The 16,501-nt window shown below is 45.7% G+C and overlaps 1 protein-coding gene across 2 annotated transcripts in view; it reads right to left on the minus strand.

Annotated features, from left to right (window-relative positions):
* Positions 1-16,501, minus strand: part of LOC142575256 (uncharacterized) — a 39,462-nt gene that overhangs the window by 13,543 nt on the left and 9,418 nt on the right. Inside the window, exons 4-5 of one of the 2 annotated variants that reach the window (XM_075684451.1) lie at positions 15,967-16,314; positions 9,332-9,481 (exon numbers count right to left, since the gene is read on the minus strand). In XM_075684451.1, the coding sequence (XP_075540566.1) occupies positions 9,332-9,481; positions 15,967-16,314 (498 nt within the window). Of the gene's footprint in view, positions 1-9,331; positions 9,482-15,966; positions 16,315-16,501 lie in introns of those variants that run through there. The other variant, XM_075684452.1, reaches the window with a different exon arrangement.

The following is a 16,501-nucleotide window of genomic DNA, read 5'->3' on the forward strand; positions in this document are numbered from 1 at the left end:
TGGGGAGATTTCAATTTTGTTACTTCTTTTGCAGAAAGTAATGGGCCATGGGACACTTTGGTTGGCGGATACTCTTACTATATTATTGTGATAGCAATTATATGGACAGTCCAGGCGTATTCCTGTCATCACCGTCGGCCTCATGCTCCGTATAAAGTCCAAGGGCGATAACGTCATGACCGTGCACCGCATGCTGCACGTGTGAGTGAAAGTGTAGGGGGTGGGGGGTGGCATGGGTGAGCTGACGATGGTGCACAAAGGAGTAAAGTGGGGAGGCAGCTCGCCGCGCGCTGTCGCGCACGATACATCAAGGGGAGTGGAGGGAGAGGGGCTGTGATCTGTGAATATGTGGTTGCGGAACATGTTTATTTGCCTTGTTTGACGCATTATATACAGGCAATGACTTTTTCTTAGATATGTAGATTTACTGGAGACTTATAAGTATAGTTAAATATCTTGTTGCGAGGTGTTGTGTACACGTGCAGTGAACTTTGTTTCTAGTGACACTTTCTTGCCCTTTATCAATCTGTATCTTCGCATTTGTATATTCCATTGTATCTTCACATTTCTAATGTACAAGGGCAAGCCAAATGAAAGTGAGCCAACCCACTTTGCGAAATAATGGCTCGGTTCATTATGTGCGAGGCATGTGCGTAGCATAACGGCTCTTTAATGCTCTCATACACTGGGTTGAACATGGTTGCGTGACATAATGGACACTCCAAAAGTTGAACAGTGCAGTGTCGTGAACTTTTTGAGAGCTGAAGGTGATTCCCAAAAAGAAATTAGTTGCCGTATGGCTGCCATGTACATTGAACATTGTATTTCATTGGCCACTGTGAAGCGTTGGAGCAAGTAGTTCAAAGAAGGATGTGAAAGTTGCAAAGACAACCCAAGACCGGGCCAAAGCCGCCACGCAATCACCTCCAACACAAGTGCAAAGGCTGATAGGCTGATTAGACAAGAACAGAGGATAAGCATCGATGAATTGGCAGGGTGTGTAAACATAAGTCACGGTTCGGGCCACACCATGGCATGTTGAACGTTGTATTTCATGGGCCACTGTAAAGCGTTGGAGCAAACCGTTCAAAGAAGGAAGTGATAGTTGCAAAGGTGATCCAAGACCGGGCCAAAGCCGCCATGTAATCACCTCCAACACAATTGCAAAGGCTGATGAGCTGATTAGACAAGAACAGAGGGTAAGCATTGATGAATTGGCAGGGCGTGTAAACATCAGTCACGGTTCGGACCACACCATAATTCATGAACATTTCGGTTATCAGCTCTTGCGTGCGCTATAGATGCCCAAGATTATGAACCACCGCCAGAAGACGGAGAGGTTCAGCGCTGCCTTGACTCATCTAATCCGGTACGACAATGAGGGTGACGACTTTTTGTCTGCAGTTGTGACTGGAGACAAATCATGGTGCCACTACTATGAGCCTGAAACACGACGCAAAGCTTACAGTGGGAACATTTGAATTCACCACCCCCAAAGAAAGCAAAGGCTGTCATTTCTGTCGGAAAGGTGTCAACTTCTTTTTTTTTTTAGATTGTTAGGGGCTATTATTGATCGAACTTGCTAAACCTGGAGACTATCAATCGTTTCCGATATTGTGAAATGCCGCATCGGCTACGTGTCACAATCAAGAACAAACAACATGGAAAATTGAGGAATGGGGTCATCTTGCTCCAAGACAATGCCCGTCCTCACATCGCTGATGCGGTTAATATAAAACTGGAAAACGCTGCTACAACCGGCATACAGCCCAGATCTGTCTCGTTGTGACTTCTACATTTTGGGGCACTTGAAACAACAGCTCAAGAGAACCAGATTCGTGTTGGACAAAGACGTGAAAGACTGTCATCTGCGCCACTGAAAACAGCAGGGTCCCTTTGGTGGAGCCCACAATTGATGGAGGAAAAGGCGCCTGCGGGGACGCATCGTCAGTCACGGTACACGGTAGCATGCGGGATCATAGTTCCAGTGTGGTCGTTTTCAAAATACCCAGCACCTTCCACCAATTATGAAAAGGTTTATTGTCTGCAGACTGAGAGTGGCTAATGCGGCAGTCAAGCAGAAGCAAGAGTCCCAGCACGAGTGGCGATCCCATGCCCAGCGCTGGTGGTGATGAATGGCCAGCGTTTGCTGTCTTCACTACAGAATGAAGAACACAAAGAGACAGAGCCAAACACCAAAGCGCTTTGCGTTTCTTGCAGTTTTAGTTTCAGCAATCCAAGTATAGAACAAAATCAAAAGATAACACAAATTATAGCAGGGAGAAAAAGATAGAAATAGAAATTCTGGTAGAAGCAAAATTGTGTGGTAAGCAATTCTATTCTGAAACTGATTCTTAAATTCAATATATGTGGATCTTTCTTTTTTGTGTACAGGTATAGACTCTTCAATGCAAATCAGTAGCAGCATACGAAGGTTAACTAGTCGGAGAGCAATCATTGCAAAAAGAAAAGAACCCAAACAGGGCGCATTTGTGGCTTATTTTTCTCCCGTTTTCGCACAGTTTTTTCATAATGCCAGTCACACCTCTATAGCCACAGTGCCAGAGCATCTTCTATGGCTCACTGATAACTCGTGACACATGTCCGTATTATATTATCCCTTTATTGTCGAGTGTTGCCTACATGCAACATACCACAACAAAATTTTTTTTTCTTGCCAAGTTTCGGTCCTGAGTACCAAGTTTCTGGCTAAATGACTTTGGCCAGTACTGAATAACAGGCATCAAGTGTCATCTGTAGGCTTGGAGCAGAAACACGGAATGAAGAATTTTGGCATGCGACTTAATTTTTTTTAAAGCACTGCTAGAGGAGATAGGCCAATCTAAAATCTCCAGCTGCAGTGGTGTCACACACGTGATTTAAAAAAAAATAACATTATGGGGTTTTACGTGCCAAAACCACAATCTGATTATGAAGCACGCCGTAGTGCGGACTCCGGAAATTTGGACTACCTGGGGTTCTTTAAGGTGCACCTAAATCTAAGTACCACGGGTGTTTTCGAAATTTCGCCATCGAAATGCGGCCGTCGGGTCAGGATTCGATCTCACAACCTCGTGTTTAGCAGCCCAACACCACAGCCACTAAGCAACCACGGTGACTAACACACACGTGATGTAAAGCAAATGAAATGTACAGTCGCGAGCAAAATTTTGGAGGCCACAGCATCAGCAAAAAAATAAAATATGTTCAAGTGCAGCTCTACGGCTTGGGATTGGTTTAATAAATTGTATTGGTAAAACACACACATGGAGGCATGTACTCGTGCGAAAAAAAAAAAAAAAAAAAAAAAAAACTGCAGCACCTTTGATCCCCCAACTTTTGCTAGTGACTGTACACCTACAGTTCACATATGACGAGAGCTGCCTGTACAAATTTCAAATGAAGTCTTAGGTGGATTGCGGTGAAGCCAACTTCCAGTTTCCTGCCTGGGTTTTCCCCCTATCGCTGAAAAAATTTCTGCAAAATATTTTTCCTGTTTATTTACAGCAGTTATATGGACACTCCAGGTGCATTTCTGCCGTCGCCGTGATGTTCCGTACAAAGTCCAAGGGCGATAACACTGTCACCGCACGTCGCATGCTGTATGTGCGAGTGAAAGCATGCGATGGAAGCCAACGATCCTGCCTCCATATGGCGCGCGCATGAAGGAAGAAAGCGGAGGGCAAACGCATCGCGTATCGTCACGCAAAAGGCCATGGGGAAATGGGAGGGAAGGAGGGAGGGAGGGAGGGGGCGGCATTGTGCTCTAGCAGCAACTACGCATTTCGCGATCGGATGCAAGAGGTACTGACGATCGCGGCTCAATCTCACGTGCCATATATGGAGAAAAGTGGGTAGGCAGTGCGGGAGGGTGGAGGCAACTTCGACTCCATCAACAAGTGTGCAGTTTGCACGGTCGCGCGCGCCATATCCTGAAAGGGATTTGCAGATGGCTCATACCTTTGCGCATGCTATGTTCTTGCCGCTCTTGCGTTGAAGCGATCACCGCCTGAAGGTCACTTGACTCACTGCCTGCTGCCGCACTTGCTCACACGTGTTTTGATAGTGAGTGACCATGATAATCGAGTGTGATTTGTTCGTGTTTGTTTGTCCATGCTGACACCGTGCTTGTTAATTCAGTTAGTAATGAATGTTTCCAAGTTTATACGGCCGATAAAACTACTATCCTTACGTCGTATAGCTGTGTATTAATTTGCTATTGCAATCGATCGAGTAAGAAGTCAACACAAAACAAGTTGTGATAAAAAAGAATGTCGACTTACTATTTGCCTTTAGTGTTCCTTTAAGCTTCTATTCATGTCCCCCCCCCCCCCTCACATTGGTTGGATTTTGCCATACGAGTCTGAGGTACTCCAGGTCTACCAAACCTATAGCGATCATGGTGGCCTCAATCGCAGCACATGTGTGAGGTATGATGATTTCCGGAACACTCATTCGCAGGATGAGTTTGGGTAAAATGCCTAAAAATATACATATTCTTGGCACTAGTTTAGAAAAATATTTGCCTGGCAGTAATTTAAGAGAATGTTTGTCTGTCAATCGATGTTGAGGTGTTTCACACGAAACCATCCAACACAGTGAAGATAACACTCAATCATTCTCAAAAGCCTGTGGTAACCAATTGGTTGAAAGTTTAATTGAGGATATGGAAGCTGCTATTCTGGACATTGTCAAATTCTGCCATGGGGGCATTTTGAGCCAATCGGAGATTACAACAGTGCAAATTTGTTGTAATTTCACAAGCGTTTTGATTGCTTTCCATCAAGGTCTGAATACATTGTGGCACCACTGTTGTGGCAAGATCTCTGCAGAGAGTTGTGCTACAGCCGCTGTGGTATAATCACGAATAAAGGCGGAGTACTTTAGCCACAGCTGAACATAGTAACCAAGGCCAGCTAGCTCCTATAATATTTCTTCCTGCCTTCCTTCTTTCTTTTATGCTGAACTCTAATGATTCCTGTATGTGCATGACCAGTGCCTGCAAGTGACATTCTTTTTCTGCCCTCTTCCATATCAGAGCCACGCGCCCTCATCATGTTAGTGTCACAACATCCACTTGTTCATCTTTTACGTCCTCCCCTGGCCCCCATTTCTTGCATGCGGTTTTGCATGCACCGAGCCTCTCGGGAATCCCAAGTTTCTTGAGTTGCAGTTGTCTATTTGCATGTTGTCGGTGCTGCTTCTGACGTGCTAGCATCACACAGGCGACATCACTCTGCTGCTTGTGACAGAGAATCCTCTGAGAAAGGTGCGCATGCTTTTGTTTAAATTGTCAGCTATTTTAGTGGCATACATTGGTGTAATTCTTTGCAGGCACAACTGCAGCCATGTGATCTACACTTCTCTACTTACAATCCCCGAACCTGGTGTGAGGCCCTTTAAAGCTACTTTGTCTTCAAAAGGGCAAAATTCCACAACAGCATAAGCATTTTGGTACACACCTGGCCTACTTTGATATGGGAAAATCATCTGTGTCCATCCTCAAGTTGCCCCAACCAACCACAAGGTGGTCCATAGCTAACATATGTATGGGAAATGACAAAAAACGGAGACGTACAAAAACAAAGAAAATTTGGTTGTGGGAGTTCATAGGTATTTTTTTTTCTTTTTTTATTGTTTAACCTAGGTATGATATCAGGCAGTATAATAGCAAGAGCTTGGTGGCGCAACCCACCGTCCCGTTCCAAAGAGGACACTCTGTGGGGATGCGCGACTCACGCGCGTCCCGAGATATCTTGTTTTCCCCCATCTCCTGCAATCCCGCTTCGCCGCGTGGCCTGCGTGACGCCCGCGGCGGTCGATGTGGTTGAAGCGCAGCGCGAGAGATGGCGCGAGTGTTGCGCTGTTACCGGCGGAGTTACTCGGGTGCGGGAGCGGAAGGCGCTCTCTTGGGTTCGAGATCAGCAAGCGGTACGGACGTGCCGTGCCGCGCGTGCGCCGACCCATGCTTCTGCGAGACCGTCTTGCGTGGCCGTCTTGGAATGCGCCGCCGTTCGCGTGACAGGACGCGCGAACGACCAGGCGTTGGGATCCAGCATGGGGCGAACATATTCGCTCGCTATGCGGTCGTGGTGAGTCGGACTTCTAGATTTGTCGCGCGCCCATCGGCATGTTTTGTGGATAGCAACTCGGCTAGCAGGCATTGATCTATGAAAGGTGCAATAAATGCCCTTGTGATTGTTTGCACTACTGTGTTGTCGTTCCTTTGTCCCAAGAGCACGGGTGTGAGAGGCCCCACAACTCATAACACCCATCCATCTGCAGGTGCCAGACAGGTTTTGAACCATGAATTTAGAATATTGTATTTATAATGTGTTTGCTTTATTAGCTGTACCAAGTCCACACTGGTTCCATTAACAGCATGGGAGCCGTGTGTAAAAGGGCTGCTGACTCAGCATCCCATCAGCATGCTTGTTTTTGTTTCTTTCGAGGTGGCGGTGGTGGGGGGTGGGGTATTGCTTCTAATATATGTCTACATGGTTACTCAGGTCCTTGTTACTCAGGATTACATTTTAGATATTCTGTACCTATTTGCATGGAGCAAGAAACATTTAGGAGTGGAAACTCCGTTGTTTGCGGCGACCAAAAAAGGTCACAAGCCCGCGGAGCAACTATCATGCTGGCAGTACCTGGCGGCCGAGAAAGAAATTATCGCCGTGTTTCGGTTGCCAAAAAAAGCCACAAGTTCGTGGAGCAATTATCATGCTGGTGGTACCTAACGGCTGAGAAAGAAATTATCACGATCTTTCAGTTGCCAAGGCAACCGGTCGAGTGTGTTGCTCACATATGGCCACGCGCCTGGCACAAGTTCTACTAAGGGCACTCATGCGGGCTTCCTTAGCGCTGATAGTCTGGACAGCGATTGCTGCTGCACTTCAACCATTTCAGCAAAGTAAAAAATAAAATGCATTCTTTTCGATGACTGCTATAATAAGGTGATCTGCAGCTTCCGGTTGTATGCGGTGCAACTGTTTGACACCCACGCGATGACTTGATTGGATGGGTGTAAGTGCTACTGGCATCCATCAAAGGCAAATATGCCTTCAACTTCTTGCGAGTATATGACCAAACTGATTTTCCTCAAGCTCATGGGCCACACACGCTGTGTGAACATCGCTGAGGTTCACCGTCGTTGATGTTCCTGGCTTGTCGTATACACTCATTCTTGATCTTTTAACGGTAGCATGACTGATATTTGATGACACTTCCAGGGGGGTCCACTTCTTTTTTTTTGGGATGTTGAAGATGGAAGAAAGATGCAGGGAACAAACAGCCTCTGGACACCGTCCAGGTATTTTTTCGGTAGTCCAGGGTTACTTCGCCTCACGGCACCAGAGCAACGGCGGTCGTCACCACCATCGATAAACTGGTCACAGGCGCGTCGATATGGACGATGAATACAGCCGAAGCAGAAGTGGCCGTGGCCCTCGCACAACCGGGAGTGAGGACCATGGTCACAGACTCCAAGATCACCTGCGCAAGCTACCGCAAGGGGAACATCTCTCCCGCGGCACTAGCGATCCTCACCAAATGCATATCACCGGGACGGGCCGTTGAGCTCGTGTGGGTCCCGGCTCACTCGCAAGTGGAAGGCAACGCACTCGCCGACCACTATGCCCGAGAACTGTCAATCCAGGCCGAGGACGAGCCAGAGCTACCGCACCCCGTGACAAGTTACAAAGAAATCACCCAAATGTACAGAAGCGGCAGATGTAGGCTTCCCCGTCCGCATCCGCAACTCAGCCGAATGCAGCAAACGATCGTGCGATGCATGCAAGCGGGGTCGCTAGCGCATCCTGTGCTCTTGCACAAGATGTTCCCAACAGAGCATGACACTTCATGCCCGTTTTGCAGACGATCAAAAGGCACTCTAGCCCACATCCTTGCAGGGTGCACTAAGCTCAAGAACCCCCCACCATCCCCAGCCCCAACCCCACCGAGCGGTGGAAGACCTTGTTGTCCAGCCCCGACCTACCGACCCAGCTCGCACTTGGGGCTAGGGCCCAGGAACTGCTCGACGCATATGGAACCTGAGAAGAAGGTTCCACCCTGTCTGGTGCCAGCGTGCACCAACCTTTACTAAGGGCACCAATAAAAGTTGATTCTCTCTCTCTACTTCGCCTCTAAGCTCATAGTATTATTTATCCTGTCTCATCATGTTGCTCATGAAGTGCCTGTTGCAGACCTAATCTCTTGGTGCGAGCTGACGGCCGCCCCAGGAATCGCTGCAACCCACGCTTGCAGTCATTTAGGATCATTAGGAGTCTTGCAGATGCTCACATTTTCCCTGCAAGACTTGTACCCACTTTTTCAGTTTTCAATGAAACACCTGCATCCCATCTTAGGCTGGCAAATTCCGGGCATTTGCGTGTAAGTCATTTGCGTGTAGCAGCGCTGTTAGTACTATGACCCTCTAACAGACATTCACAAGAACTGCTGCTGTATGATTTAAGGGCATGCAAATACTAAGCTAATGTCCATGCCGTCTGCTTGTCGTCTGCTTTGAGCGGAAGACACAGGTGCAGCCGAAAAGAGCGCGCCCGGGCATCTCCTTTATTATTATTTTTTTTGTGCGGTTTGCATGATGCGCTACAAAGTGCCACCACTACATGCGCCTCCCCTGGTGCATATTTTTGTGATGTTATCTAGTCGCTCGCATGCGCCCGCGCTGACGGGAGTTTCAACTCTGAACTATTCTTCCTCCGTGCTTATTTACAATTAAACCTCAATATAATGAAATTCTCAATATAACAAAGTATTTAACTTTTCATAACCTCTTGTCCTAGAACACCCATGTAATTAGAACCTCAATATAATGAAGTGTGTTTGTACACGATTTCAATAAAGCGAAACTTTGCTTCCGCAGCAAAGGAATGCCGAGACAATAAATGGAAACTTTCGCGGACAAAAATGGTAAAATGATTGAATTACCAAGCGGCTGCTTCTAAACGCACTTCTCAAAATGCTCACAGCGCGACAAGAGCGACGGCCGAAGTGAAGCCGTGTCATGTTCCGCATAAAGTCCAAGTGCGATAAGATCCTATCACGTCCCGTGCACTTAGTGCTTTAGGTGCGAGTGAAAGAATGCGTGGGTGAGAAAGATGGTGGCTTCACGCACGAGCACCACCTCCCTGCACAAGTAAAAGAAAAAAGGGGGAGGGGAGTGAGCGCGTGGTAATGCGATCAAGCGCATGCGAGGGGTGGGGCTGGGGGCAAGTTGGCGTGCATGACGATTTCTGGCATGCGTCTCGGTCGTGGCTGGGCATGGCTGTAAGCGCGACTGAGCGCATATGCAGCCACGCACCCTGCATTAGAGGTAATCTGCCATGTGTGCAAAGAGTGGGCGTGCCGAGATGGCCTGGCATCCTGTAAGCTGTTGTGGCGACAAACTCCGCGCATACTTCTGCGCACCCTCCGTCTTCTTATCATCTGGCCCGGCATAACACAGCTGCACGCTGGACTGCATCGTCGATAAAACATAGCGCCACCGCCACGTCACCCGAGGTATGCGTCACCGACGGTGGCTATAAAAACAGGCTGCCTGGCTGACAAAGACCGCCTTCTACCTTCCGCTACTGTGACGAACGTAGCGTTGGTATGCCCGTCCGCAGCCATCGTTAGTCGAATAAAGAAGCGTTTCGTTTTTATGTTGGGATTCGCCCTTTGGCAGACACGACATCCCACACTGTCTTCCCGCGCATCCAGTTTTTAAGGTTGCGTAATCTCTAGTTTTGGTGTGAGAGGCAGACGAAGCATTTGCTCCCCACTGGTGGCGCTTTTCATGACAGTGTTGTCCCAGTGCGAGCAACGCTGTCAGCCGTGGAGGGAGTGCACGCGAAAGCGTGGCTGGCTTCGCTTAATTCGTACTGCCTACGTGAAGATATCGTCGACATGGCATGAAACAGTATCATTTGTTGCCGACTCTCAAAATCATCAAAATTAATCTTTTTCTCATCCAAATTTGCTTTCTTCGATTGCCTGATAATTTAGAAAATTCTGTGTCCTCTTTCCATGGAAAAAAAAATCAGTCGGCAACTGTACTTATTTGCATAAGAGGTTGAATTTCAATACAACGAAATTCAATATAACGAAGCAAACTGCCGATTTTATCTACTTCGTTATATCGAGACTTAACTGCACTTCAAACTGCACTAAGGCCCATAAGCTTATTGTTAGTAAAGAAACACAAAAGCCCTGTTTCACTTTTTGAAAGCAGCTGAACAGTATGATGGCCTATGGCTACTATGGATGGCCTGTGAGCACGCTGATGAATATTTAAAAAAAATTTTCTTCCAGAATTGTTTCTTAAAACCTTCCTGTCTTTCCTTCTTCCTTGTTTTCAATTATTTTGAAATTTTTATGGCTTATATTAAAAATTAATTTTATCGAAAATCCTTGTAAAGTGTTTTCAACCAATTTTCTTCCATCTCTTATGCGTCAAAACGCCAATTTACCTCTTCACTATGCAATATATATGTGCATGTCATTGGCACAAACAGCACAGTTAGAAATGAGGAAAAATTAGGGGTATGCAAATATCAAAATTTCTGAATACTTATCGAATACAAATCATCATCATCATCATCATCAGCAGCAGCAGCAGCCTATTTACGTCCAGTGCAGGATGAAGGCCTCTCCCTGCGATCTCCAATTACCCCTGTGCTGCGCCAACTGATTCCAACTAGCGCCCGCAAATTTCCTAATTTCGTTGCACTACCTAGTCTTCTGCCATCCTCTACTGCGCTTCCCTTCTCTTGGTACCCATTCTGTCACCCTAATGGTCCAACGGTTATCTAATCTGCGCATTACATGACCTGCCCAGCACCATCTTTTATCTTAATGTCTATTAGAATATCGTCTTTACCCGTTTGCTCTCTGATCCAAACCGCTCTCGTTCTGTCCGCTAAAGTTATGCCTAGCATTCTTTGTTCCATCGCTCCTTGCGCGGTCCTTAACTTGTTCTCAAGCTTTTGTCAGTTTCCAAGTCTCTGTGCCATATTTCAACAACATGATAATGGTAAGCTCCCAGTCAGGAGTTCATGATGTCTGCCATATGCAATCCAACCCATTTTTATTTTTTTTGTGTGAATTTCCTTCTCATGGTCGGGGTTCCCTGTGACTAGTTGACCTAAGTAAACATACTCCTTCACAGACTCTAGAGGATGACTTGTGATCTTGAACTCTTGTTCCCTTTCCCGGTTATTTATCATTATCTTGGTCTTCCGCATATTAATCTTCAGCCCCACTCTTACACTCTCCCTGTTAAGGTCCTCAATCATTTGTTGTAACCCATCCGCAGTGTTGCTGAATAGAACGTCATCGGCAAACCGAAGGTTGTCGAGGTATTCGCTGTCGATCCTTACTCCTAAACCTTCCCAGTTTAATAGCTTGAACACTTCTTCCAAGCATGCAGTGAATATCATTGGAGAGATGCTGTCTCCTTGTCTGACCCCTTTCTTTATAGGTATCTTCCTACTTTTTTTGTGTAGAATTAAGGTGGCTGTGGAATCTGTGTAGATATTTTCCATGGTATTTACGTAAGCAGTCTGTACTCCTTGATTACGCAATGCCTCTATGACTGCTGGTATCTTTACTGAATCAAATTCTGTTTCGTAATCTATGAAAGCCATATAGAGAGGCTTATTGTACTCTGCGGATTTCTCGATAACTTTATTAATGACATGGACGTGATCCAATGTAGAGTATCCTTTCCTGAAGCCAGCCTGTTCCCTTGGTTGACTAAAGTCCAATGTTGCCCTTATTCTATTGGAGATTATTTTGGTAAATATTTTATATAATACTGGGAGTAAGCTATGGGCCTATAATTTTTCAGTTCTTCAACATCGCCCTTTTTGTGGATTAGTATAACGTTTCCCTTCTTCCAGTTTTCTGGGACCCTTGTAGTGGATAGACACTTCGTATAGAGAGCCACCAGTTTTCCTAGCATTATGTCTCCTCCATCTTTGATTAAATCGACTGTTATTCCATTCTCCCCGGCTGCTTTTCGCCGTTTCATGCCTTGCAAGGCCCTTCTGACCTCATCGCTAGTTATAGGAAAAGTTTCTGTATCCTGCTCATTACTGTTTATAATTGAGGTATCCTGACTCCTCTGGGTACTGTACAGGTCAGTATAGAATTCTTCCGCTGCTTTTATTATACCTTCGAGATTGCTGATATTATCCTGCTTATCTTTCAGTGCATACATCTTGGTTTGTCCTATGCCAAGTTTCCTTCTCACTGATTTCAGGCTGCATTCATCTTTTACGGCATCTTCAATCTTTCTCACGTTATAGTTATTTTCACCTTGTTGATCTGTTTTGTCAGTTCCGCGAATTCTATGTTATCTCTTGAGTTGGACACCTTCATTCTTTGTTGTTTCTTTATTAGGTCGTTTGTTACTTGGGAGATCTTGCCTACCGAATACAAATACTTAGTATCGAATATCGAATAAGTATCGAATAATGGTATGCACATGCATTTATTAGAAAGTTGGTTCATTTTAACATGTCAGAACATTGCAATTACATTGTCGTTGGTAAATAGAATAAATTAGTAAGCCATTACAAAGATCGCAATAAATGCACCCATCTAGCAGTGAAAAAATGGCTGCCATCTATGTTGTAGAAAGAGAAGATTGAATCAATGTGGCCTTCAAGGCACTGAAAAAGGTCTGACATCTACATCCATGCAATAAAAAAAAAATGGCTGTGGCTTAGCTAAGGTTAAGCCCAGGATGCGAAGCATACTAGCCTTTATTTTAGTTGTTGAACCACTGTTTAGCCTGGTGAACTGCTGTTGCTTGGCTATATTTGGTTCGGCTAGACGAAGAAACAACTCATGCATTACTCTGCTTCGCCTTCAAGAGTGGAACGTGACAGCGTTCCCTTCGACCCGCCAAGGGGTGTAAGACAATGGGCTACGGCGCAGCGACTACGCACCCCGCATTGGACGCGGTGAGCGTCGAGCAACGCAGCGTTCGGCGCGGCAACGAAATGTGCGCCTGAGCAAGCGACGCACGCCTGAGCCTTAGAAACAGCTCGTTTCTAAGGCAACACCGCATTCACTAGAGGCGCTTTTGTACCGCTTTGAAGCATCGTACTCGTGGCTCAGTGGTAGCGTCTCCGTCTCACACTCCGGAGACCCTGGTTCGATTCCCACCCAGCCCATCTTGCAAGAGTTGAGCCAAAGCCACCTAGAAACAAGCGCAGCTGCTTATATACCGCCGCGACGCCGCGAGCGACGGCGCGAGTTGGAGCCCCGTTTCTCGTCTGTCGTGACGTCACGGTGTCACGTGGTCAGCCTTGAAGGCGACACCGCGAGCGACGGCGCGAGTTGGAGCCCCGTTTCTCCTCTGTCGTGACGTCACGGTGCCACGTGGTATGGCATGGGGTCAAAGGTCATTGAAGGCGACACCGCCGCGCCTGAGGAGCTGGGTTGAGCTCTAGTAATATGCTTCGCATAAAAAGAAACGAAAAGAGACTGAAGTAATTAGGGATTTCAAATGCTGCCACTGCAGCCACCTATGCAACAGAAGAAAAACTAAGTGGATGTGCTATGTTCGTTTAAATCGCTTTGAAAATGGGGCTATTGCCATCAACAAGCTGAACTCGTTCAAAACACTGAACTCTTTCCGTACCGTGATCATTCGGTAATGTTACCGCACTAACGATGGTTCGGAACACAGCTTTCAAGACCTTGGCGTCACTCATGTACACACTGTGGTATCGGACATGAACGAGGAGGACTATATTCTTGTTTTCTAAGCAGTAAACTTTTTTCCCCCCAGGGAGTGATTTTGAATGCGTTTTGAAGTTTCGTGATTGTCAAAGTAGAAAGCAAAAATGGCTGCCCGCTATTGATAATTTGAAATGCTGCTTTTGAGACCTTCCGCGCCACTCACGGACACACTGTACTATCAGACGTGAAGGAGGAGAATTATAGTTCTGTTTTTTAAGCGGCTCGATTTTTTTCCTTCAGGCAGTAATTTTTGAACGCGCTCCGATGTTTTGCGATCCGTCAAAGTAGAAAGCAAAAAATGGCCACCTTCGGGAGCCACACACGCTTCGAAAGATAGCAGATCTCGTGATTCTGCTACATCTTCAATTGACTTTATCGATGTATCGAGCAGCAGTAAGTTTGAGGATGCTGCCTTTTCATCTGGTTTTGACTCCGAGAGCAATGACGACGCAAACCAGCCTGGAACATCGGTGGCCGCAACCCGGCAGGCCCAACTGTACTGCTTGCAGTTAAATTTTTGTAGTGGAATACCTGTTCAATAAAATTTTTTTTTTTTTTTTTTTGGGGGGATAGTACCTATTAGACGGCAACACATTTTGTAATCTCATGATTTTTGTTAGATATCTTTCTTAGTAGATACAAGTGTGTCTTTACAAACTTTGTTCTATTTTATCCCACAACCTTGATTCTGGCAATTTGTATCTTTTTTATTACATAAATATTGCTATTAAAACTTTTATGCATGAGAAGCGTACTACAAAAAATGCCTATTTTCCCCATGGTAGAGAAAGAGTTAAGGGGCTAACTTATAACATATAACCCGCTGATTGATGTGGCTTTATGTGCAAAAGCAACACCACAAAAGACGTTGCAGTGGTGTCCTAATGTGCACCAATATCTTCATATGCAAGTGTTTTGCTGCGAGTGACAGTTATGAGCTAACAAATGCGCCAGTTGTGGTGATTACTTCATTATGCTTAGGTTAACATGTGGCAGGACCCAGTGTAAGAAAGATAGCACGTATACCACAATGGCACGATTGCTTTGTGCGAGCTAATGGACTCTACTTATTCTCATTGAAGTGAACTTTTAAATAGAAAATTGTCCTTATTCAGTGAAATTAAACATAGTTACATTAACGTCACTAAAGTGGAAATTTGGTCTAATTAGTTACTTATGAAATAAAACTAGGGGCATCGCAAAATGAGACAAAGTGCAGACTTTCACAAAGCAGTCAGCACCTGAAAGTTAGTGCTTTGTATGTCTCAGTCATACTCTTCATTCTATAAGCTGATATAAGATGATATTTGAAGCAAAGTGTGCAAAATCCTGCTCAGCTACAATGAAGAACTGCATCAGCTACAATGCATGATGGAAATGTAATTTGGGAAATTAGAAAAATGTGTAGTAAGACCATAAAAAGGTTCTTGCATATATACGTTTCCAGGAATTCTTAATATGTTACTTTCAACTTTGGCCCTATCTGGCCCTTGCACTAATATATACTAGATTCCCCTCATAGCTTTTCAGCATGCAGCATGAGGCTCTTTTTCCAATTCAAGTGGGAGTCTCTCTAAAAACACTGAGAAGCTGCGTGCTCATAGCTACTGTTCACAATAACTAAGACAGTCAGAATTACCAGGGTCTGGGGCTTCTCGTAGCCTACTTCTATTGTAATTCTGTCACGATGGCTGGGAATTGAACCCATAACCTTGTGTGCAGCAGCAAAATGTCATCACTACCAAGATACCACAGTGGATGGTTACAGAAATTGATTGCTGTATGGTGACAAATGAAACTTTTTGACTTGCACTCTAAAATGCACAGAGGCTTTGAATAGACTGGCAACTTGGTTATTTCGCAAGAGAACCAGTCGATATGAGCTCAGTGTCATGACAAAATCAATATGTTGACTAAAAAGTGCAGAAACGTCATGCACTTAACATGTGCTGAAGCCTTGCCACAACCAATCACAGTGCATTCGACTAGTGTCTACATGAAGTATGGCCTGGGAAAGAATTTTCCAGAAACAACTTCAGCCATTAAAGAACTGCTGCTCACCTGTTTAAATTTTTGGTATAATTGGTATTGAAATGCTTTTTTTTTCTTTTCCTTTCCTTTCTTTCATTTGCCTAAATATTAGGCATGCAGAGTGCGCAGCCGAACAAATTGTGCCAGTCAGCTGAGGATTAAAAATAAGGCAGACACCTGCTGTGTTGGCATGGCTTGCCCAGGATGTGCCTGTGGTCCATTGAGGGGTGCCCTGCCCACAAAGCGAGGGTCTTGTGGCACAAAGCCTCCCCAGGGAAATGGAGGAATTGTCGCAGGTGGGCGCAAGATGTTGGCGGCGATAGGTCTTCCAACTGCCATGGGGGGACCACACCACTGGAGAGGTGGTGGTGCTGCAGCCACTGCTCTGCCTTGGAAGCTTGGTGCCTGCACCACACGAAACCCTGGCACGGCCACACACAACTGCCGACTTTGCTGGTGCTGGGACCACCGGACATCCTGCAGTGTTGTGGCTTGCACCAGAACTGGTGCAACACTTGTGGCAGCCTGTAAGAAAAATTGCAACTATATTTAATTTGCTACCTCCTCTATGGCTTGAAAAGATCAGTGCACATTGACCAACTGACTGTGCCCTCATCAGCAAACTTCAAAGGACTATTCCACAGGAGTTATAAGAGCACAGCACCAGCAGTGACAAACACAGTCTCAGGCACGCAATTCAGCCTGCAGGATT

This window comes from Dermacentor variabilis, chromosome 3, assembly GCF_050947875.1.
Source record: "Dermacentor variabilis isolate Ectoservices chromosome 3, ASM5094787v1, whole genome shotgun sequence".
Classification (NCBI taxonomy): Eukaryota; Metazoa; Arthropoda; class Arachnida; order Ixodida; family Ixodidae; genus Dermacentor; species Dermacentor variabilis.